Here is a 20,971-nt window from a genome sequence, read left to right on the forward strand (position 1 = left end):
GTTTTCAACCACCAAATTTAATTAGAATGTGTATCCAAATTAATTGGTCAAATTTTCCATCAAAACATGTGACACAACACGTGAAATTGACTTTGTTAGTACTAGTTTTTAAGACATGATCGCTATCACAAGATATAAATGAAGGGGAAAGTAAACTTGTAAAATTGGGGCATAATAAAGTCAATAAACATACATGAAAGAAAAACCCTGCTCTCACCTAAACATAAACAGCTCTCAACATGCCAACATTTTGTACAGTCGCGTCAACTTATAAACTACCTCACCGTTCGTTTTATAAAACTTTACATCCTTAAAAAGGCTCGTATTGTCGCTTTATCTCCTCTGCTGCAGGGGGGCATCAGGTGAGTATTACACATCTGAGCCTCGCCTCACTTAAATTCTTCTTCTATGTATAAACTTTGGACTACAAAATGTACAGTTCTTCATTAAAACCGATAGTGTTTTTATTTCCAATCGGCCACTACCCATCACGACAGATTGAGATAGGAATAAACATAACCTCCGGATGCAGGAAAAGAGAGGAGGAAGCTCACACTAGCCTCAGTTAGCTGTACAAACAACTTTCTATGCCCACCTAAGCAGGATGAGGAGACTGAGCAGCAATTCTCCTCTCTGCAACAAATTACATGACCCAGTTGGCAAACTACACGTAATGTAACGTAATACCTTAGCAGATCAAAAGTAAACAGTAAAGTATGCAACTAAAGGCATATAATTGGCAGGGTAGTTCAGGTGTGTATCTCATATTCATGCACATATTCAGAGAATGTAGCGGTAATGCAAGCAAGAAATAATTACCTCCAGCAGCAACAAGTTTCTCTACACGAGCAACAATATGCTTCCCATAGGTGTACTTTTTCAATGCATTCAAATGAACTTTAATTCGTGAAAGAATTAGCTCTCGCTGTTGGTCATCACAAGTCTCCAGCACCTTTTGTACAACATAGTTGGCGAATTGATCTTTCATCATTGCCTGCATATAAGAGGAACAAGATATATATCATAAGAAGGAATGAATGAGTCCTACTATCAATTTTGTCAAGATGTGCTGAGAGTTTGGTATAACTAGAGCACCCATTACAATTATCATCACCAGTGTATTAAATTATAAGAAAAAAAAATTAACCATATTTTTTCTTGACCAGAAAACTTTGAGGATCAAAGTTTAATCAAAATATTGAATGTGACAACATTTTGTTCAGTTCAAACATTAAAACAATCCTGGATGCATTGAGAATATTAACTTCTAAAGAAATTTTTGGGTCAAAGATATTTCAATTAGAGTAACACCCTACTTAAAGCTAAATTGGACAGATAATTCTAAAGTCTTCAGAATAATCAGTTGTTCACCAATAGATCATTGACATTTCAGCCTACCTCATATTCACCATGTGATCATCATGGCCTATTTGGACAAAGATTGGCATTTCAAGCCTTGACTGAGCAAGCTAAATAGCCCCATTTCATTATCATCAATATATCTTTATATACCAAATTGTCTCAAAAAAAGGGGGATTGAGTTTTTTTTTTTTATGGAGGGTGGAGATATAGGTAAAAAAGAAAAACCTGAAGAGGCTCATTTTCATCTGTGGAACCAAGCATCTCATTCACAAGTAATTGGCGTTCAGAAGGACCTCCAAAGGTCAAACACTTCTCCACAACATTTGAGGCAAACTTCTGCTGACTCATTTGAACTATCTTTCCTGCTAATTCCTTGATAATGGCGGATCGCTCATGAGGTTTCCCATGCTCAAGTACATGCTGTTATTTAAGAGAAGATGAAACGAAGCAAGAGATCAGAAGCATTTGAGTGGAGATAGAAGCCCATATATCACAAGAAAAAAATTGGATGGCATGTTATACACATAAAGCCAAAAGGACTGCCAGTTATAACATTCAGCAACAGATTATTAAAAAAAGTAAGTAACAATTATATTTATGACTGATGAGTTCATGCTTTCAAACACATTCAAAATAAAACAAAGTATTAAATCCTAAGCAAATGACCTTAAATCAAAACAAAGAGAAGACATCCATACCTTAAAGTCAATTGACAGAATCTCAGTAAAAAACTCCAAAAAAAAGGGATTAATTTCAGGAAAACATAAGAGCATTGTTAGGATACCCAACCAAAAGTAAACCCAAACCATAAGTACCTTTCACAATTGTGGCATTGAAAAGTCCAAACTATATGTAATCATAATAGATTTACCTGGACAACATAATTGCCATACTGATCCTGGGCTAACATGCTAACTGCTCCTAAAATCTCATCCATAACTTTTTGCTGGGTGTTAGGGTCTTTGCAATGCTCCAGTACTCTCTGTCATGCAAAAGATAATTATGATAAGTTCAGGGATTTTAGGTATGCAAAAGGAGTAACATAAGCACTGAAAAAATCTTACCTGTATCACCCGGCAACCATATGGATGGGTTGATAGTGTCACAACTTGATCAAAAAAAGTTGAGACAATAAAGTTGATTGCATCTTCAGGGACACATTCAATACATTTCTGAATTACATGATTGCCATTCTGATCTCGCACACAACGCATGATATTTCCATCAAGTTCTTGAACCATCTTTATCTTCTGGTCCAGATCAACAACTTCTATGGCCTGAAGAGCACAATAAAAAAATATAGAAGGATGGCATCTTCAGAACATTATGGATACAGAGCCATACATAGAAATGTCAAATACTAGCACCCATAGCTGTGAATACCTTCTGAATGACCCGACAACCATACATTTGAAGGCTAAGCGTCAGAACATGTTCAAAAAGCTTGTTGGCTAACTCTCTTCTCTGGGATGCAAGTCCATGCTCAAAAAACTGCCAGATACCAATTGTCACGCTAACAAGATCCATAAAAGAGAATCATTTGAGCATGCATAGGCAATATAGAGAGTGGGTAATGATTACCTTCTGAACCACATAATTACCAAAGACATCAGTCATCAAAGCAAGAGCTTGAGGCATGATTTCTTGATAAACCATGTTTTTTTCTTCAGTAGTTGCAGTTTCAAGCTTTTGTTGAATAAACCGGCTCCCATATTGATCAGCACTGCATGTTAGAGCAATATCATTGAACTTAATTCATTAGTAGACATTATGGCAATATAAAATTAAACACCAAAACAACTCAAAAGGAAAAAAAATATATACCTGAATTCAACAACATGACCAGAAATTTCAGAAAGCTCAAAACACTTGGTTTTATTGCTTTTAAACTCTTCCAAAAGTGATGAAGCAAAGTTTTCATCCATGTTACCAGCATCTAGGTGCCATGGTCCCATGACCCCAGCTAAATTCCTCATTCCAGAAGCAAAACGCATATTCAGGTCATTGTGCCTAATAGGACTTCCAGATCCAACAGGCGAAGTAGATAAAGAGTTTGCCATTGGACTTCCTGGGTAAGATAAGCCATACGCAGGATTTCCATAATAACCATGATTGGAGCCACCTGATTTAGCACTCAGAGGAACATTGTATTGTGACTTCTGAGGTGAAAGCAGTGTCCCAAGATAAGCCTTCTGAAGCTCAAGTAAATTCATGTATGAGTTGCCTAAGTAGTTCCTGTCCACAGAAGGGTCGTTGAGAGCAGCAAGTTGTGCAGCAGCAAGCTCAGATGACCTTATATACTGAAGATACATGGGATCAACAAAAGGAGCCTGAAGAGCACCACCTGCAATTTGATTTCCCATTCTACCATGACCATGCACATCAGATGGAGCAGCAACTCCAGAAGACAAACCACCTCCAAGAATTCTTGAGTCCATTCCAGGAGCTGCCATCACTGATGCTGCAGCAACATTTTCAAATAAGGGTGGCAGATTACTAGTTCCAAGTTGGCTAGCCACCAAGGATGCCAATGCTGGATTTCCAGCGTACCCACTCAGGCCATAGTAAGTAAATGCTGAATTAGTACCATCTAAGGGCGAGTACTGAGCAGGCACGCCACCTCCACCACTAAAAGCTGAGGTAGGTGATCCCTTGAAGTATGAGTTATTGGGAGGAACAGCACACTTTTGTAGCTCAGCATGCCTATCCAAAGATGGATTGTTGATGTCTGACATACTCCCACCATTCTTACCTGAATCAGAGTAAGCAGATTTATGCAAGTGTCCTGATTCAGACTTCTTTAAGTATGCATGTTGTTTGCCAGGATCCTGACCACCTTGCATGCCAAATAGGTATCTCTGATGATTATCAACATCTGACTCAACCTGTGACGGGAAATGGCTATCACCATCTAACACATCATCAGCTGACAGATTCATGCCAGACAATGCAGCCACAATATCTGCAGGCTCATTGACTCCAGATGAAACACCATTAAAAGCATCAGGACTGTTAATACCTCTCTTCTCAGCAGCTACAACTCTCCCACCCCCAATAGGTGTGGGGCAGGGACTGGGAGCCCTAGCAACAAGTTGTGGATCAGGAGTAGTGCTACGCGACAAGGAAGAACCTAGTGCAGCAGCATAAGAATAGGAAGCTTGTGGGCCAGTATTTTGGGCAGCAGATGACACAGGGACATTTGATACAGATCTTAAGGTATCAGTGGCCAAGGAATCACGACGTAAATGAGCCAGTTCTGATTCAACAGATGATATGATATCGCCATTTTCATCAAATGCATTACGGCTGGCAGGACGAGATGGAAAGCCAGTGACAGAAGCGTTAAGTCCCAAATCATCCTGCACAATTACTGGATATAAATTATGGGTAGCAGAAAAAGGGTAAAACATATAAATAAACATAAAAAAAAATGCATCCTATATCGGTCTGACACCTGTGTATGAGCACCCAAAAGATTTTACAGTGGATGCAATAGAACAAGGTACAGAACTATGAGGACCAATATTTCAGCCAGTATGAATTAAAAGGGTGGAGAACTACTGGACAAATAAGAAGGAACTGGACATCGGAAGCTGAACAATAACATAATGAAAAAGCTTCACATGAATATTATACTGCCATTTTCAAACAACACAAGATCTAGAAATTACATTGTAGAAAAGCTAAAACAAAAAAAAAAGTATATGAAACAGCGGTATGTTTAAATTTAGCAGTGAACAAAACTTTAATTCGCACAGGAACGGGATTTAACCAACTGTTCAAACATCAAAACCCCACATTTTCAATCTCAGAAAACCCGTCTCTTATTTTGTGCAAAGATCAGAGTAAAAATGACACATAATACAGTGTAAGGAAAAAGAGGCAGATGCAAAGGAGTAAAGCAACCAAAAATCAAAACGCAAGAAAGAAGAAAGCCACCTGAAAAATTTCTGCAAGGCTCTTTTGTTTGCTGCCAAGACCTAAGCCAGGCAAACCAATGAGTCCATCACCACCCCACTCAGCCGAACCTCTTGGATTTTCACTCTCCACCTCACTCTCTTGTTTCCTCATGTTAAAACCGGGAGGAGTCGCAAACAGTGATCTGCCACCATTGTCATCAGCCCTGTTCACTTTCCTCCTATCTCCAATTCCACCAAGAACAGAAGCTCCACCTTTTAGTCTCTGTGTAAACCTCCAATCCTCCTTTGAGAGCAAAGGAGGCGGAAGCCGGGGATTCAAATTCACATTGGAGTAATAGTATGAAAGATAAGCCGGATCAGACCTAAGCTCTTCCTCAGAAGAAAAACCATTCCCACTTTTGGCCCCAGAAAACTCCGAAAACACCGCACCAGCGGCGGTGCCAGCGCCACCGCCACCGCCTCCAAACAACCCTCCAACTGCACTGAGGGAACCTTCCACAGTTGGAGGCGCCGATCCACTCCTATACAGATTGAGTTCACGTTCACGATCATCAACCTCCTGTCTTCGTTGCTCACGAAGCAACATCCCTATCTCCTTCTCCAGTTCATCCCCAAAGGAACCTTCGTTACCACCAAGCATCGGTCTTGTCCCCAATTCAGACAACATTATCAAAAACTCAATTTGATCATCGTGGTTTCACCAACCACAACCTGATCACTATCCTCAAACCCTAAACCGCTAAACAACTCAAAAACCCAAACTTTTCCCACCAAATCGCGTAAGCCCCATATTCACAACTTCAGGCGTGCTCACTCATAACTGCTGCGAACGAAACTTAAAATCAAAACAATAATAGTCACAATAAATTATGGCCATGAAAATTATACCCAGGTCATTCGCAGAGCTGAAACGAAAACTAACTGAAGAATCAGTCAGGTTGGGAAAACAAATTTAAGCACGGCATAATTAGTGAAAAGAAATCAGTAATAAGGGTGAAATTGAGGTGAGGGTTCGTGCAACAAGATGGAATGAGAGAGTGACAATGTAAGGGTTAAAATCCGGCGGCGATCGGAAGAACCCTTAGGGTTTTGTTTGTTCTATTTCGAGGAGGACTATATATGATATTGATGGCAAACCCAACCTATATTTATTTAGGTTTTTTATTTTTCAATTTCCAAATGTATCACTTTTTTTTTTTTTACAGAAATATCTAAAATAAATACTACTAGTGTATTTATATTTCCCAATAATCAGGGACTATTGACCAAGTGATAAGGGACTGATGTAGTGGGATTGTTGACATGGCCAAAGAGATAGGGGTTTCCTTTTTTTTCTGCGAAAATGCAAAAATAGATTCTGTAAGACTGACACGTAGTATTAATAGATTCGCCTGTTGAATAAAAATAGGGCGAAATTTAGTCAAATAAATAAGAGTATTTTTTTTCTTTTCATTATAATTATCCTTTTAAGTTATTTTATATGATTAAAAAATTGATAAATAAATAAACAATAATAATAATTTTACAAAATTATAGAAGAACACATCTTTATGCATCTCAATAAAAAAAATCTTATTTTATTTCCAAAATTAGTGGCATAAAAATATTGATTAACGTTTATCTTCTTTTAATACTAACATATTTATTAATGTCTTTACTGAATGAATTTAATTTTTATGTAATATGTTTCTTATAAAATATTTAGAGAGAGGTCATAAAAAGATATAACAATATAAATTTTTTACACATTTTAATATATCAATTAAGAAAGTAAACAAAAATATTATATTTAAATAATTAAAATACTTTCATAGGATACATTTAATAACTAATTTTCCAGGGCTTAAATTTATTTTATGATAACATTTTTAAAATTACAATATGATGTGAAAAATTTGTATCAATCTCATCTTATGAAATATTTTAAAGGTAAACTTACCTTTAATTTTCTCGAATTAAAGTTACAATACCCAATAACTTAAATAAATACAGTAATTAGTATTTACTTAGTTTTGAAAATTATTAAATAAGTGATAAATAAATTTATTTTATTTTGGTATTTAGCGATACATAAATTTGTAATTAATAGTGTGTAACTGAGTAGTTTATTGAAATTATTAATTAGGGTTTATTTATTTATATTGAAATAATAATTATAAACAAATTCAATCAACCACTTATTTACATGTTATCGGCTACAAATTATTTATTAAAAATTATATAATAATTTTGAAAAACGTCAAAAGAAAAAAATTATACGAGTTATTAAAAAAAATAAAATATTTGTATAAATAGATAGATACAGAGAGAGAAACATAGAATTGTTCTCACGTATTAGTGCTATGAGAATAATAAATTTTCCGATTAAAATTAATCTCATTCCATTTTTCTTTTGATTTTTATATGTGTGTATATAAACAATTTTTTTTACTGAACTTAAATCTACTCCTAAGTCTCAATACCAATCAACAAGAAAAAAATCCACTCTTAATTAATACTTTATGTCCCCCAACTCCCAAGGACAGGGTAGCCCTACCTTTTTACTTCTTATACCTAGAGTTTATAGTTGAGCTCGTGATGAAATAGGTTTGCAGAATATCTTTGGTTTCTTAAGGTGATAAATAATTCATTTCACGTTACTAATACTAAATACGAGAGGAAAAAAAACTATACAAAATTATGTAAATTTTGTTCTTGTGTCTAACATAATTTGTTTCCTTTTTCTCTTCTGTATCTTGGAAGGCGTCCTTTTTAATAAAAAATATCAATAATTAAAAATAATTTTATATCCAAATTTAATTTATTCACTATAAATTTAAAATATAATTTATATATTTAAATATTTTATTTATTACTACTTCCAAATCTTTATATAATAAACAAATGGTAGTAGTAATTTCAAATATATAGATTCCTAATTTCTTTTTTATATTCTTAATTTATTATAAAGTTTATTAACGAGATATGACTCATTTATAAAAAAAAATGGTGGATAGATTTACTGACTCATTTGAAAATATATTTTATAATTATTGATTGAAAAAAAAAACTAATCATTAGATTATAAGTATGATTATCATGTCTAATCACTATTTAAATTAATCAATTTTATAAGTTAGTTGAAATTAAGTCAGTGAATGTTTAGTTGACTGTGACCCTCCCTTTTATAAAAAAAATAATTGTATATGTATTTTTGGAATAGAAATTAAATTTATGACAATGTTAATTAAAATTAACTAATCAAATTATTTTTATCAGTATTCATGAATTAAGGATTTGTTTATGATATAAGATCTAAATAAAATAAAATATTTTTAAAATAATTGTTATTACAAATTTTAGTTATATAAAATAAGAATTTAATATTCATGTATTGACCATGGAAAATAATTTCATGATCAATCAATAAAAAATCATTATTATCAAAAATAAAAGTTTAATATATTTTTAATAAATTTATAATAGAATTAAGATTGAATAATAATATAATTTTTTAAAATGTTATACAATACATCAAGTTAATTTCTCAAAAATTATGGCCTTTTGTTTTTGTTTTTTCTTTGGAATCTAGGTGCAACGAATAATACTCACAGTAGTATTGAGTACATTACATGAGAAACCAAGTTGTTCCAAAAATTAATGCTGGGTCGGCAATTTATTGACTTGCAAGTTGCAAGGATCTAACATCTCATGAATTTAACTGCAATTTACTTACCTTTACTCGGCTAGTTAAATTGCCATAAATGGTTTTACCCATCTGGAAAAACTGTCCTCAATTCAATGCGCTATAACATTATGAATAACTACAGAATCTCGCATTCAAAACATAAGCACATTGCCCACAACAATTGAACTATAGATTATTTATTGAATTAAAAACAATATACTGTACTATTTAAAAAGCATATTGATAAATAATTTATAAATACTAAAAATATAAATGTTAGTATCTCAATATATATTTTTTAAAATGTTTCGATAGAAACTATATCATATTGACTATCGATTGAAAAAACCTATCCTGCACTGTAATAATAAAATAAATAAAAAATACTACATGTAAGGGGTCTTTTAGTTTTTACGCAAATCCAACTCTGGAATCTGGATGTAGGTTAAAAATCCTCCTTTCTCAATGGCACGTGGTTGTTCAAGTGTTATATAACTTCGAGTGATAGATAAAATGTATAATTTGTATGACTTCGAGTGTGATGATATTTTCAGGGTTTGAATGTGTTAACTCACAACAATGTAGTGGTAGTTGAATTTTGTGATAATTTTCAAATGTCATCATGAGACATGGTGACGGGGTATCCCTAATATTTTGAAATTATGGGTAACTAGTGGCGTCACATAAGTGGATTCGACTTGGATAACGTAATATCAGCTTGCACTTGACAAGGATTGCATTCAATTGAAAGATTTAGCACTTAAACCTTATCCTTAATATAAATAAGTTCAAAACGTTTCATTTGGTTCACGTTTTGGGGAAAAAAATCACTAATCTAATAAGTCTTTCGAATACAAAAATTCAGCATGATCTCCTTAAAAAAATCAACCTGATCCATCAACGCTAACATAAATTATTTAGACAAATGGGCATTTTATTCTTGAATGATTAAATTGGTGATAATTTAATTTTTAAAAGAAGAAATTTTTTTATTTAGATTTGGATGAGTAAAAAGTATGACAATTATGGATGATGTATAACTTAATGATAAATTGATTCTTAAATTTTATAATTTAATGTTAAATTTGTCTTCCAAAAATATAATTTATTATTAAATTAATTATTAAATATTATAATTTAATGATAAAATGGTCTTATAAACTTAATCTTGGGATGAACTTATCATATTTTTTATTCTTTTAAAAATTTAATTATAATTTTGATTATTTTAAGAATTAAATTATCACGGACTTAGTGACCAAAATAGTCGCTTATTATTTTGTTGATAAATTGGAAAAACTAGGACGCTTAAAAGTAAGGATGGAAATAGGTTAGGTTGGCCTACAGAAAAAAAAACCTATTAAATTAAATAGACCAGCTTAGGCTTATTAAAAAGCCTTATAAATCTAATAGGGCGGTCTATATATATATATATATATATATATATTATTTTTTGGGTATAATTAATATTATTTTTTAAAAAACTAGCAGATTCCATTCTTATAATTAAGTAAAATTTTAATTACAAGATGTGAGTCCGATGTTCCTTTATATTTCTCATTATTTTTATTAGTTTTCCTATGTTAATCCTTTTTCTATTCCTATTAGATTTCTTTTTTCTTTTATTACGTTTTTGTATTCTAGAGCAAATAAAAATCATATTTTATCCTATCCTATTATGTTTCTATACTATTAGGTTCCTATACAAAAATCATATCCTTTTTTTATTATCAGGTTTCCTTTTTTTTTAACTATTTTATTATGTTCTTAACGAAACAAAAATTATATCGTATCATATCCTATTACGTTCATATACAAAAATCATATCCTATTAAGTTCCTATACAAAAATCATATTCTTTTTCTAACAAGTTTTTTTTTAACTTCCTAACCAAGCAAAAATCATATCCTTTTCACTTCAAGCTTTAAGAGAGGTAATTAACATTTTGTGTTTAGCCTATTATAGAAGGTGTGCTATTTTTTATTTGATAAAAATAACTATGAATATTAAAGATTTAATGCGAATAAGACTTTTAAATAGGCTACTAGGTCAGGCTAGACTTTTAAAAAGTCAGATCGAACCAAAATAAAAGTCTTTGATAGGTTATAGGTCAGGGTCAAACCTCAAAAATTAATCATAAGTAGACTCAGACCTTTTAAAGTCTGACCTAACCTGTCCTATTTTCACCCCTACTCAAAAACTTCCTAAGGAAACTCACTTGAGCCAAATCAGCTTAAGAGCATTATAAATACAACTAGGAGAAAAATAAAAAATGAAAATCCTATAACTTTCACACGGGAATCAATAATAATATTTCCTTTTGTGTGTATAAATAATCATGTAGTAGTTGTTTTCATTAAAAAAATATGTTATACACATAGTGTTACATCATTATTCATAGTTTAGTTCCATATGCTTAACAGGAGACACATGCTAATATAAAAGTTTTGTATTGTAGCTTTGGGATACAATTAATAATTTGACGAGAAAATTTACACGCTCTCATGTGAAATGGGTTTACAAACATAATTTATTATATATGATAAATTTATTAATTTTTAAAATTATTTATGATTAAATGATAATACAAAACTATAATATATTATATATTATGCATGATGAATTAAACTCAACGTGATTTGCCAGAACTTCGTTAATATTAATGTGTATACTCCTAAGGATAACATGTCCCCTCAGGAAAAAGAGAGAGAAAAAAGGATAACAATGTTCCATTACGATGAAATATTTTTATTTCTCACATCAAACTTCTATACTTTCTTTTTTTATTGCAAATTATATATATACATAGTATTTGCGTTGAGAAATTATCAATATAAAAAAAGATGTCCAAGTGGTTATATTCCATTGGCAATATTATGTAGTATTATTACTATTTTACACTCTCTTTTTCCTAAAGATGTTTAAATTATTTCGATAAAAAAATGTTTAAATTATACATTTTTTTGGCGAATTCTTCGGCGGACCATTTGAGGATGTGATTTGTGATAACTATAATTGTTTATAGCGAGTAACTATCATACATAATTCTTTAAAATACTAGAATGAAGAAAATTAGCAGAAAAAAAGTCATCACCGAAGATCGCATTTGGCGGCTGCATGCGGCAAAATCACGACGGCAGGTCGAAGGAAAGACGAAAAAAACAAAGGGATAACACAAACAATATGCAGAATGATTTTAATGTCTAAAAAATTATTCCGAAGGTTGCAAGTAATTAAGCTATTATCATTCGATATTTCAAAAGAAAAAAATCTTATGGTCAAAAGTTATTTTTGTCCACCATAAATCACATGTGTTATTTGACCCCCTAAGTCTACGTCATATCTTTTTCTCTTAAATTTAAAATATACATTTTATCCTTTTGAAATACAAAATATATATTATATTGAAGACTATTTTAATGTCATTCTAAAATCAATCTGGAGGGTATGTCTCACAATCCGGCGCTTGCATACATCTTCTCATAGGACGTGGGTTTCACGGTGATATTTTTGTAAATAATTATAACTTTTCAAAAACCATTTTTTGAAAATCGTCTTTCAGAACGCTTTACTGAGTCGGTTTCTTCAAAAATCGTATTTGAAAAGACATTCTCACTACTTGAAATGGCGTGTCTCTCTTTCTCACTTTTGAGCTAACACAAATCATATCATCGTTTCGCAAAGCAAATCCCTCCCATAGTGGAAACCCTAAGCCCCAATCCCGCGAATGGTTTAGGAAACAAATGGGGTTATTGGCTCTGTTGTGAGGTGAATGGGAAACACACTCGGTTAGGTTTTTTGATTTGGAGTTTTTAGGAATTTAGGGTTTGCGTGGTTTGGATTTTGGGGATGAATTAGAGTTTCAGGGCTCAGGAATCGCAAATGCTTGATGCTTTAAAGCAGAGGGAGCAACAATTTGGGGGTTTGAGGGCTTTTGTGATGAAGGAGAAGGAGGAGGAACTCGCATTGTTTCTGGTGATGAAGAAGCGCGAGAAGGAGCACAATGACCTTCTTCTTAACAGCTCCGAAGAGTTCTATGCACCTCTCGGTATATATTTTTGCTCATTTTCTTTTTTGTGTTGAGTTTTTTTTTTTAGGATTTGCTTCTTTGCAGTGTTTAGTGTACTAAGATGAGCTTTTGGAGTTGTGTATATGTTAGTTTGCCATGTGGTTTAGGACTTTAAAGTGGGTGAAGAACTTGAAAATGATCTATGTTGTTTGAATTTCTGTTTGTTAACTTGTATGTTTCATGTTTGCATGGTCAAATGGGGGTGTTGATCCCATTTTTAACATTTCATCTTCTACACCTGCTCCTGTGCAGAAGGCTGGTGTTGATGATATTCTAAATTCAAAAAATGATAAGAATGACTATAACTGGTATGTGATACCCTTCTAGTGGCGCATTGATTTTGTACTTTTATTTTCATTATGTTTCTCATGCCATTGTGTTTATTAGTGCAATAATGGAGTTTTTTTTGTGTAATTAACTACATTATATCTCAATATAGTTGTTTCTAATAAGCACACTAAATAAAAATAGGCGTGGCTCTCTTAGTCATGTCAGGCATAGGAGAGACTTGTTGAGGTTTATTGAGTTCTAGAGGATACCACTCAATAAATAGGTTCCTTGTGGTTTTCATTTTCAATATAAACAATATTGTTGCTACTATCTGATAAGAACCTTAGGAGAATCATATCACAAAAAGCTAGTTAAATGTCTGGCTATGTGATTTATTCAATTCCTTCCTGATCAAGTTGGATCTTCTTCTTTTTTCTATTCCTTGTTTTTTTTTTAGTTTGAGATATTTCTATACTCATTATTATTGCTTCTCATTCAGGTTGCAAACTTCCTATTTCCTACTTCTCTTAAAGATTATTCTCTGCTTGAGGTTGAGACTTGCTTGAAAGCTCTTGAAGCACTTGAGATAACAAGGATGAACTTTCTTGCTCTGGTGAACTTTCTTGCTCTGTTTTCTTGAATATCCAAAAAAAAAGTTAGTTTGCTCAAATTTTATTTTCCAATATCACAATTTATTAATATGATGGCCATGTAGGTCTGTATCAACTTTTTATGTTTTCAATAATATTTATCTAATATGTCCCATACTCATTTTCAGAAGCAGGGAGGAAATGATTTCTTACTGATTCATTTATCATTTAAGTTAATTGTGATTTGTATCTTACCATTGGAATTGTCCTTGTAATTATTAGGAAAATTATTTCATTTACTCAGAAAGCTAAGTGCAGTGAGAAAGTGGTTTCAAATGTTTGATATTGCTTGAAACTTAGTGGTTTCATTTTAAAATTTCATTTGGAACCCACCTTGGCATGGGTGACTTTTACCTGCAGACATAGTGTTTTCTTTTTGGGTCATTGGTCGGGTTTTCATTTTCTTTTTTGACCTTATCTAATTTTTGTTTTCCATTGACCAAATGTCACTTAAATGAATAACAACATTATATGAATTACAATTCTTTCAAACTTGTCATAGGACATAAAATGCTGCATAAGTTTTCTTGTTCCCTTTTCAAATATTTGCCTTGTAATAACCTTGCTTCCATCATGTAATATGTGGTTCACAAGTTTAATATATTTTCATTATTGACAAAAAAAACCCTTGTAGCTTAAACATTTTTGGCATATTATCTAGTTAGATTCATCTGATATCATGTTTGAGTTTGAATGGGAATGCTTTTCCAGTCTACTTCACATCCTTTTATGGTGTGTGTGCACTTTATCTATATTAGACTATTAACCATTCCAAACTCTTAGTAATATTGATCATAGCTCACTTGAGGACTTTGAGAAGTTTATAAATCTAAAAATATTTCAAAATTAAGGTAATGGCCTAATGGGCTGACATGCATAACTTATTGGCTAAAATCTAGTTTTATAATTCTCAATATGGTCTCACTGATTTGCAGGTAAAGCAATTTCAAAATTCTGTGCCAAGTATCCATACCTACAGCTGCTTAAGAGTGAAACTTACTTAGCTGGAGATTTAGGCACATCTTTATAGAAATCTTTTCTCAGGTAATTTTGTTTGTTTTTCTTGAGTTTTCATAATCTTACTGGATGCCATTAAAAGTCAGGGGATGGATGGGATTAGGGTAGATGTCCTTCATTTGTAAAAGCTAATTTGGCTTGGGCTCAACCCTGTGGTACATGTTCAACTTTTGCACCAAATGATTTACCTTATTTTTCTACTTTATATGCCCCGGGGGAGATTTGACATCATGGTCTCTTCAAGATATAAATATAGTTGGAAACCAAGATTCAGGTACTTATTAACAATTTAAAAACATTTTTCTTCTCCTTTCTAAGTTCCTTGTTTCTTGTGAGTTGTTGATGTTTTAAAACTTCTCCTATCATCTCTTCATTTTTTGGTAGCCTTTATGCTTGTTAAAAGATTAGAAATGTTACCAACTAAACTAAAAGTCATATTCAGAATAATGATTATTTTTACTGGTAACAATTAAATGAACATTTTATTGGGCTTTTGAGGAGGTTACAATTCAAGAAACATTTTATTTTACTTGCACCACCAGTGCTTTCTTCTCTAACTTATTCCATTGTTCTAATTGCATGTTAGAAAGGTTTCAATGTATGGAATTTAAGCTTGTAGTAAATATATTAAAAGTTCTTAAATTTAAGCTGAGCATTTTTACTTTTTGATTAATTTATCATCAAATGTAAATCTAATATTAAAAAAAGTCCATTTACCCAAGGATTGTTCAAACTTAGGTAAATTTAACTTTAGTTTACAATACGTACTCATGGTTAAATTTTATTTTAGTGATTTTAATTTAATCTTTATAAATTATTTAGATATGTTATGTGATATGTCACTTAAATAGTTATTGAAGCAATACATATGATTTGTTATATATTATATTATTTCATGAATAATTCTTTTTTATTATGTAGAAAAAAGCATAGATTTTTTTTTAAAAGACATTCTTTTTTCTAATAGTGACAACAAGATGTCATTTATAAGGACTTTACACACTCAAATTAGTACATGTTAAAAAAGCAAATGATAAATAAATAGTTACTAGGTATATATGTAGTTACATGCCTTTATCATGCAAATGGTAGGGGTATATATAATGGTACGTTCGTTGATCCTATATAAGTGGAATGATAAGGGAGAATATCAATTTGTTATTGAGGTTCTTTGTGGTGGTGGAGTGATAATGGATCTTTTTTGTTCGAAAGGGATATCCTTTGAGACCAGGGAGTACCCTTTAGTTGGTCTGGGGCAAGTGTCATGTAGTTAGGGATCTACTTATTGACCAATCCAAACCTGTGTTGGACCAAGTTTATATTAGTTGCCTGTTACGTATATGTTTTGTCGTTAAAAATGTTTTGCGCAAATTTTAATACAAATTCAACAAATAAAAATAAAAATAAGAATCTCAATTTGTTGACAAAATTAATTTTATCTGAAAACCAATCATATACCAAGTTATTGAGAAACCCTACGAACATGTTTTTTTGGTTCATAAACAAAACGATGTTTCTATTTTTGTTCAGACGCGGACCACTCACATGACACTATTAATGGTTCAGGACTTCAGGCCCGTTCACATTCGCGAAAAACAAAACGATGTTTCTATTTTTGTTCAGACGCGGACCACTCACATGACACTATTAATGGTTCAGGACTTCAGGCCCGTTCACATTCGCGAAAAACGATCCATTGTGAGTTTTGGGCTTTGAAGCACTAAAATACTAAAAATTGAGTTGCCAACTGACAAAGTTTCACAGTAGACACCATCGAAATTTCTTTCTTGTTTATATTTTTTTTTCCCTAGGTGGAAGTGATGAAGATTTTGAAAGTAAGTGATGGTATCTCAGTATCTCCTAAATTTCTGGACAAATATTAAAATATTATTTTTTGGCGGAAATCAAGAACTGTATCTTTAAAATGCAGTATTTTATTTATTCATCTTATATGCAGAATGCAGTCCTTGTGTCAAAGAAATTCAGCCAAATATTTCCTTTGAAATTTTTACATTATTAAATTTAGTTAGATACGGTAGTTAAACAATGAAAACTTAAAAATAATTCTTAATTTGATTTACAATAACTAATATAGAGTCATTATTTTGATTTCACTTGAGTGATTAAGTTGATAGCACAGAAAATTTAATAGCCAAATTAACATAAAGTAAAACACTGAAATACTAAAAACAATAGTTTAATATTTCTTATTTTAAGTACGTTATAAAAAAATATTAATTCAAATGAATAATTAATTTAATATTATTGTTAAAATGTATGTCTAATTAGTAATTTAAGAAAATAAGATATTACATGTATAACATTTTGGCATGCGTTGCCTGTTGGTAGCTGATTCACTGAAATTTATAGTTACAGAATATATTAATGATTAATGAATGTTCAGAATTAAGAATGTATGATTTTGAAATTGTGTTAGTGTTATGAGATATATAATGTGCTAGTGTTATGAGTTCAATAAGTCCAATATATATTGCAGAACCGGGAAATCACCATCGATCACCATGAAAATATCGCTCAAATTAGTGAAATAGGAATCTGAGAAAGTGGCTGTTTAATATCCCAGTGACCCAGTCCACTGATTAGCGTTGAATAGCTTACATGTAAATATAATAAACATACTTTTGTTTTGTTTTGATTTTTTTTTATTTTCTCCTATAGAATGACCTTTGTGGTTCTTATTCTTTTCATTTTATGTATGCCAAAAAATGCATTATTGTATTCGCCCTTGTAGGCAATGATCTAGAATCAACCCTGTCTTGAAGTGGTCAATGGATTACTCAACGCGTGTATGTACGTTTTGGAATTGAATTCAGATTCTCGTGCTAGTTGGAATCAATCATGGAAAGGAATTAATCTTTAATCTTATGGATATAATTTTAGTGGCTGTTAAATATCACAATAAAACACTGCCTTCCAAATAATTATATCAATAAAACATCACTACTGAAAGGAAAGAAAGCACCTCCAATTATGCATGTTCTGATGTCTTCGAAAACGAAAATGGAAAATTCAATAGAAAATTATTATTATTATTATTATGATGTGTCTATCATATATTAAAAACATTAAATATTTAATTTTTTAAAATATGCATTATCATATATTCTAAAAAAATATTTAATTTAAACATGTTTATGCTTAATTATATTGATTTGATAGAATAAATAGATTTAATTTGACTATATTTAATTATGCTGGTTTAGTTATTTTTTCCAACAAATTCAAACATAATTCATTTAAATGAGATTAGGTTGACTTGATTCTCATCGTCAAATTAAACTAAAATTTAAATTATTATACTTTTAGTGCCTTCATCAAAATATTATCTTTTGTTTATATGATTTTCTGAAATCTATACTACTAAACATTAAAAAGTTACTGTAAAAAAACATTAAAAAGTTATTTACTCGTTAATTATTTTAAATAAAAAATAAATAAATTCCATGCATTGTTATTATTTTTATTAATTTATATTTTTCTATAATTATAGCTAATTAAATTTTATTTAAAATATTATAAATTTTTTTATGCTAAACATAATAAAACACAATTTATAATATCAAATAATTTTTTAATGAAATGAAAAAATAGATAAGAAATCTAAATATTAGAATTTTTTTATAGGAAGTATTAGTAAAATTAAAGTCTAGAATCCCTAGATTTAAAAAATTAAAAATAAAAATTTATCAAGTTCATTTGCGTTAAAGATATAAATTTAAGAATCAAATCAATTATACTAAATTTAAAGTAAAATAAATCAATCAATTAAATTAATTTAAAACAATTTAGTTGAAATAACTGAATTTGTCGCATTAACTTATTCCCATTAATACATTTATTTATTGTTATCGTAAACAAAAATCATGATTGATTAGTGTAGTGCAGGAGTGGTTATAAAGTGAAAGAATAGGGCAATTGTCATGTAGAAAAATAATTTGATTAAATGAAGGTAAATTGTTTAAATCAAGTTCATGATCCAGCCCTTAGCGTGTTTGTCTCAGTCTCCACTTGTACCCGATGGTATTTTTAATTTGCCACAAATACTCTTGCATTTTATAATAATATTAAATTATATCTTAAAATAAATAAACAAACATTTAATATTTAGCGTATGAAATGAAATAAATCTTATCCTTTTTGCGACTGGCTTAGGTTGGTGTCAGCTCTGACAATAATAAACATCATTCGTCATTAATCCGCTCTAATACAGATTTATGAATGAATCCAATAAATTAATGAGAAATTAGAAATTAGCGTGTATTTTCCTCTTTTAAATAGACACTCTCTATTCCTCATCTCATCTCTTCGCTAATTCAAATTTCATTTCGTCAATCACTCCTAACTTCTGCATTCCAAAAATGAACTCGGACACGACGTCGTATTGGTGCTACAGTTGCACGCGCTTCGTTCACATCCACGACCAGAACGACGTCGTGTGCCCCCGCTGCCATGGCGGCTTCGTCGAAAAGGTCACCGCCGGGCAATCGGCAAGGCAGGGGTTCCGCCGCCGCCGCCGCAACGCCGGGAGCCACTCGCCGTTCAACCCGGTGATCGTGCTCCGTGGACCGGGGGAGGACGAGGAGAGCAGCTTTGAGTTATACTACGACGGATTCGACGGCGAGGGGCTCCGCCCGCTGCCGTCCACCATGTCGGAGTTTCTGCTCGGATCGGGATTCGACCGGTTGCTGGAGCAGGTTTCGCAGATCGAGATAAACGGCTTGGGAAGGCCGGAGAATCCGCCGGCGTCGAAGGCGGCGATAGAGTCAATGCCGACGTTGGAAATCACCGAGTCTCACGTCGCGTCGGAGACGACCTGCGCTGTGTGCAAGGAGGCCTTCGAGCTAGGCGAGTTGGCGCGTGAGATGCCGTGCAAGCACCTCTACCACTCCGATTTCATTCTTCCATGGCTCTCGATGCGAAACTCGTGTCCGGTGTGCCGCCACGAGTTGCCGTCGGAGCAAGCCGCGCCGGAAACCAGAGTCGCCGGCCAGATCGAGGAGGAGGCGGTAGGCTTGACCATATGGAGGTTGCCGGGCGGCGGATTCGCCGTCGGGAGGTTCGCCGGCGAGAGCCCTTTGCCAGTGGTGTACACGGAGATGGAGAGTGGCGGGAACTCCAACGAAGGTTCTCGAAGAATCTCTCTGGCTGTTGGAGGCGGCAGAGTTAGGGAAAGTCGTGGTGGATTTGGGAGAATTTTCCGCAATTTGTTTGGGAGAATTGGGGCTTTGACTAGAAGCCGTAGCCTTTCAACTTCACTCTTCAATAGAAGAAGAAGTACTAGAACCTGGGTCTTGGGAAATTGATTTGGATGGAGTTGGTTTTGGAAAACAAGCTTTCAATTTGAGATTCTTATTGTAAATGGGCATAGAACTGATTCGAAATGTCTTTGCATTTTGCGTTATATCAATAGATGTTTTTCTCCAGACACGATTCACCGAAGGGGACTCGAGAGAAAGATTATTCTTGCAGTAGAACATACGTTTTGGGGGAAGAACCCAGGCTTTAATTACTTGATTTGTTTAATGTTCATATAGTATGTTTTAGCCGCAAATTCTTTGATGAAAGGAGATATTGATCGTTATTATTCCAAAATTCAGCAGAACAAAAGGGAATTCCGAATCTGTGTGCCATATTCGCGGCATTCATTCTACTCTTGGAGCTAACTTTTTGCTGGTGCTGATGATTATTGGAATTATGGTCATGTTGGCCTGATGATGATGATGACACTTTGCATATCATGCGTTTCATCTTTCATGAATGAATTCCTTTTTTCTTCGCTTTGTTTTTTCACTCCTAATCATAGTCCTAGTTGTCAAAAGATAAAGGTTATTTTTCCCTTTTCTTAACGTTAGTCTTTTTGGCTATGATATGCTATCATATATCTATGGATGGATGTGCTGTATCCGCTAGCTGTGGGGTTCCCTAAACTCCCTGGCACTTGGCAGTGTTGTGGAATGAATCCATAAAAAGGTTTATTAACTTGGCATTGCATGCC

The 20,971-nt window shown here is 32.7% G+C and overlaps 3 protein-coding genes across 5 annotated transcripts; 2 read left to right on the plus strand and 1 right to left on the minus strand.

Annotated features, from left to right (window-relative positions):
* Positions 1-135: 135 nt before the first annotated feature.
* Positions 136-6,405, minus strand: LOC114387897 (pumilio homolog 2-like). The gene is made up of 9 exons (XM_028348144.1): positions 5,302-6,405; positions 3,187-4,721; positions 2,944-3,085; positions 2,746-2,853; positions 2,427-2,639; positions 2,234-2,344; positions 1,588-1,782; positions 820-994; positions 136-633 (listed from the first exon to the last, which is right to left on the minus strand). The coding sequence occupies exons 1-9, from the start codon at positions 5,947-5,949 to the stop codon at positions 596-598; spliced, it is 3,165 nt and encodes a 1,054-aa protein (XP_028203945.1). The 5' UTR covers positions 5,950-6,405; the 3' UTR covers positions 136-595.
* Positions 6,406-12,389: 5,984 nt separating this feature from the next.
* LOC114387054 (probable protein phosphatase 2C 11) lies at positions 12,390-15,272 on the plus strand. Of its 3 annotated transcripts, XR_003661223.1 has the most exons (4): positions 12,390-12,997; positions 13,271-13,326; positions 13,788-13,901; positions 14,874-15,272. XR_003661223.1 is itself a non-coding variant. In XM_028347162.1 (3 exons), exons 1-3 carry the CDS (start codon positions 12,953-12,955, stop codon positions 14,940-14,942), a joined length of 228 nt encoding a protein of 75 aa, XP_028202963.1. In that variant the 5' UTR covers positions 12,390-12,952; the 3' UTR covers positions 14,943-15,272. The 3 variants fall into 3 exon arrangements, 2 of the variants coding, with proteins under 2 accessions (XP_028202963.1, XP_028202962.1); XM_028347162.1 differs by lacking the exon at positions 13,271-13,326; XM_028347161.1 differs by lacking the exons at positions 13,271-13,326; positions 13,788-13,901.
* Positions 15,273-19,177: 3,905 nt separating this feature from the next.
* LOC114388578 (E3 ubiquitin-protein ligase RDUF2-like) lies at positions 19,178-20,756 on the plus strand. Its single transcript, XM_028349129.1, has one exon. The coding sequence runs from the start codon at positions 19,335-19,337 to the stop codon at positions 20,277-20,279; it is 945 nt and encodes a 314-aa protein (XP_028204930.1). The 5' UTR covers positions 19,178-19,334; the 3' UTR covers positions 20,280-20,756.
* Positions 20,757-20,971: the final 215 nt, after the last annotated feature.

This window comes from Glycine soja, chromosome 15, assembly GCF_004193775.1.
Source record: "Glycine soja cultivar W05 chromosome 15, ASM419377v2, whole genome shotgun sequence".
NCBI lineage: Eukaryota > Viridiplantae > Streptophyta > Magnoliopsida > Fabales > Fabaceae > Glycine > Glycine soja.

Coding starts and splice junctions, on each gene's coding strand:
- LOC114388578 (XM_028349129.1), top strand. CDS start 19,335: ATGAACTCGGACACGACGTCGTATTGGTGCTACAGTTGCACGCGCTTC.
- LOC114387897 (XM_028348144.1), bottom strand. CDS start 5,949: ATGTTGTCTGAATTGGGGACAAGACCGATGCTTGGTGGTAACGAAGGT. Junction 2,345..2,426: donor ATGGTTGCCGGGTGATACAG/GTAAGATTTTTT, acceptor TTTGCATGACAG/AGAGTACTGGAGCATTGCAA. Junction 995..1,587: donor ATGAAAATGAGCCTCTTCAG/GTTTTTCTTTTT, acceptor TCTTATATGCAG/GCAATGATGAAAGATCAATT.
- LOC114387054 (XM_028347161.1), top strand. CDS start 12,832: ATGCTTGATGCTTTAAAGCAGAGGGAGCAACAATTTGGGGGTTTGAGG. Junction 12,998..14,873: donor AGAGTTCTATGCACCTCTCG/GTATATATTTTT, acceptor ACTGATTTGCAG/GTAAAGCAATTTCAAAATTC.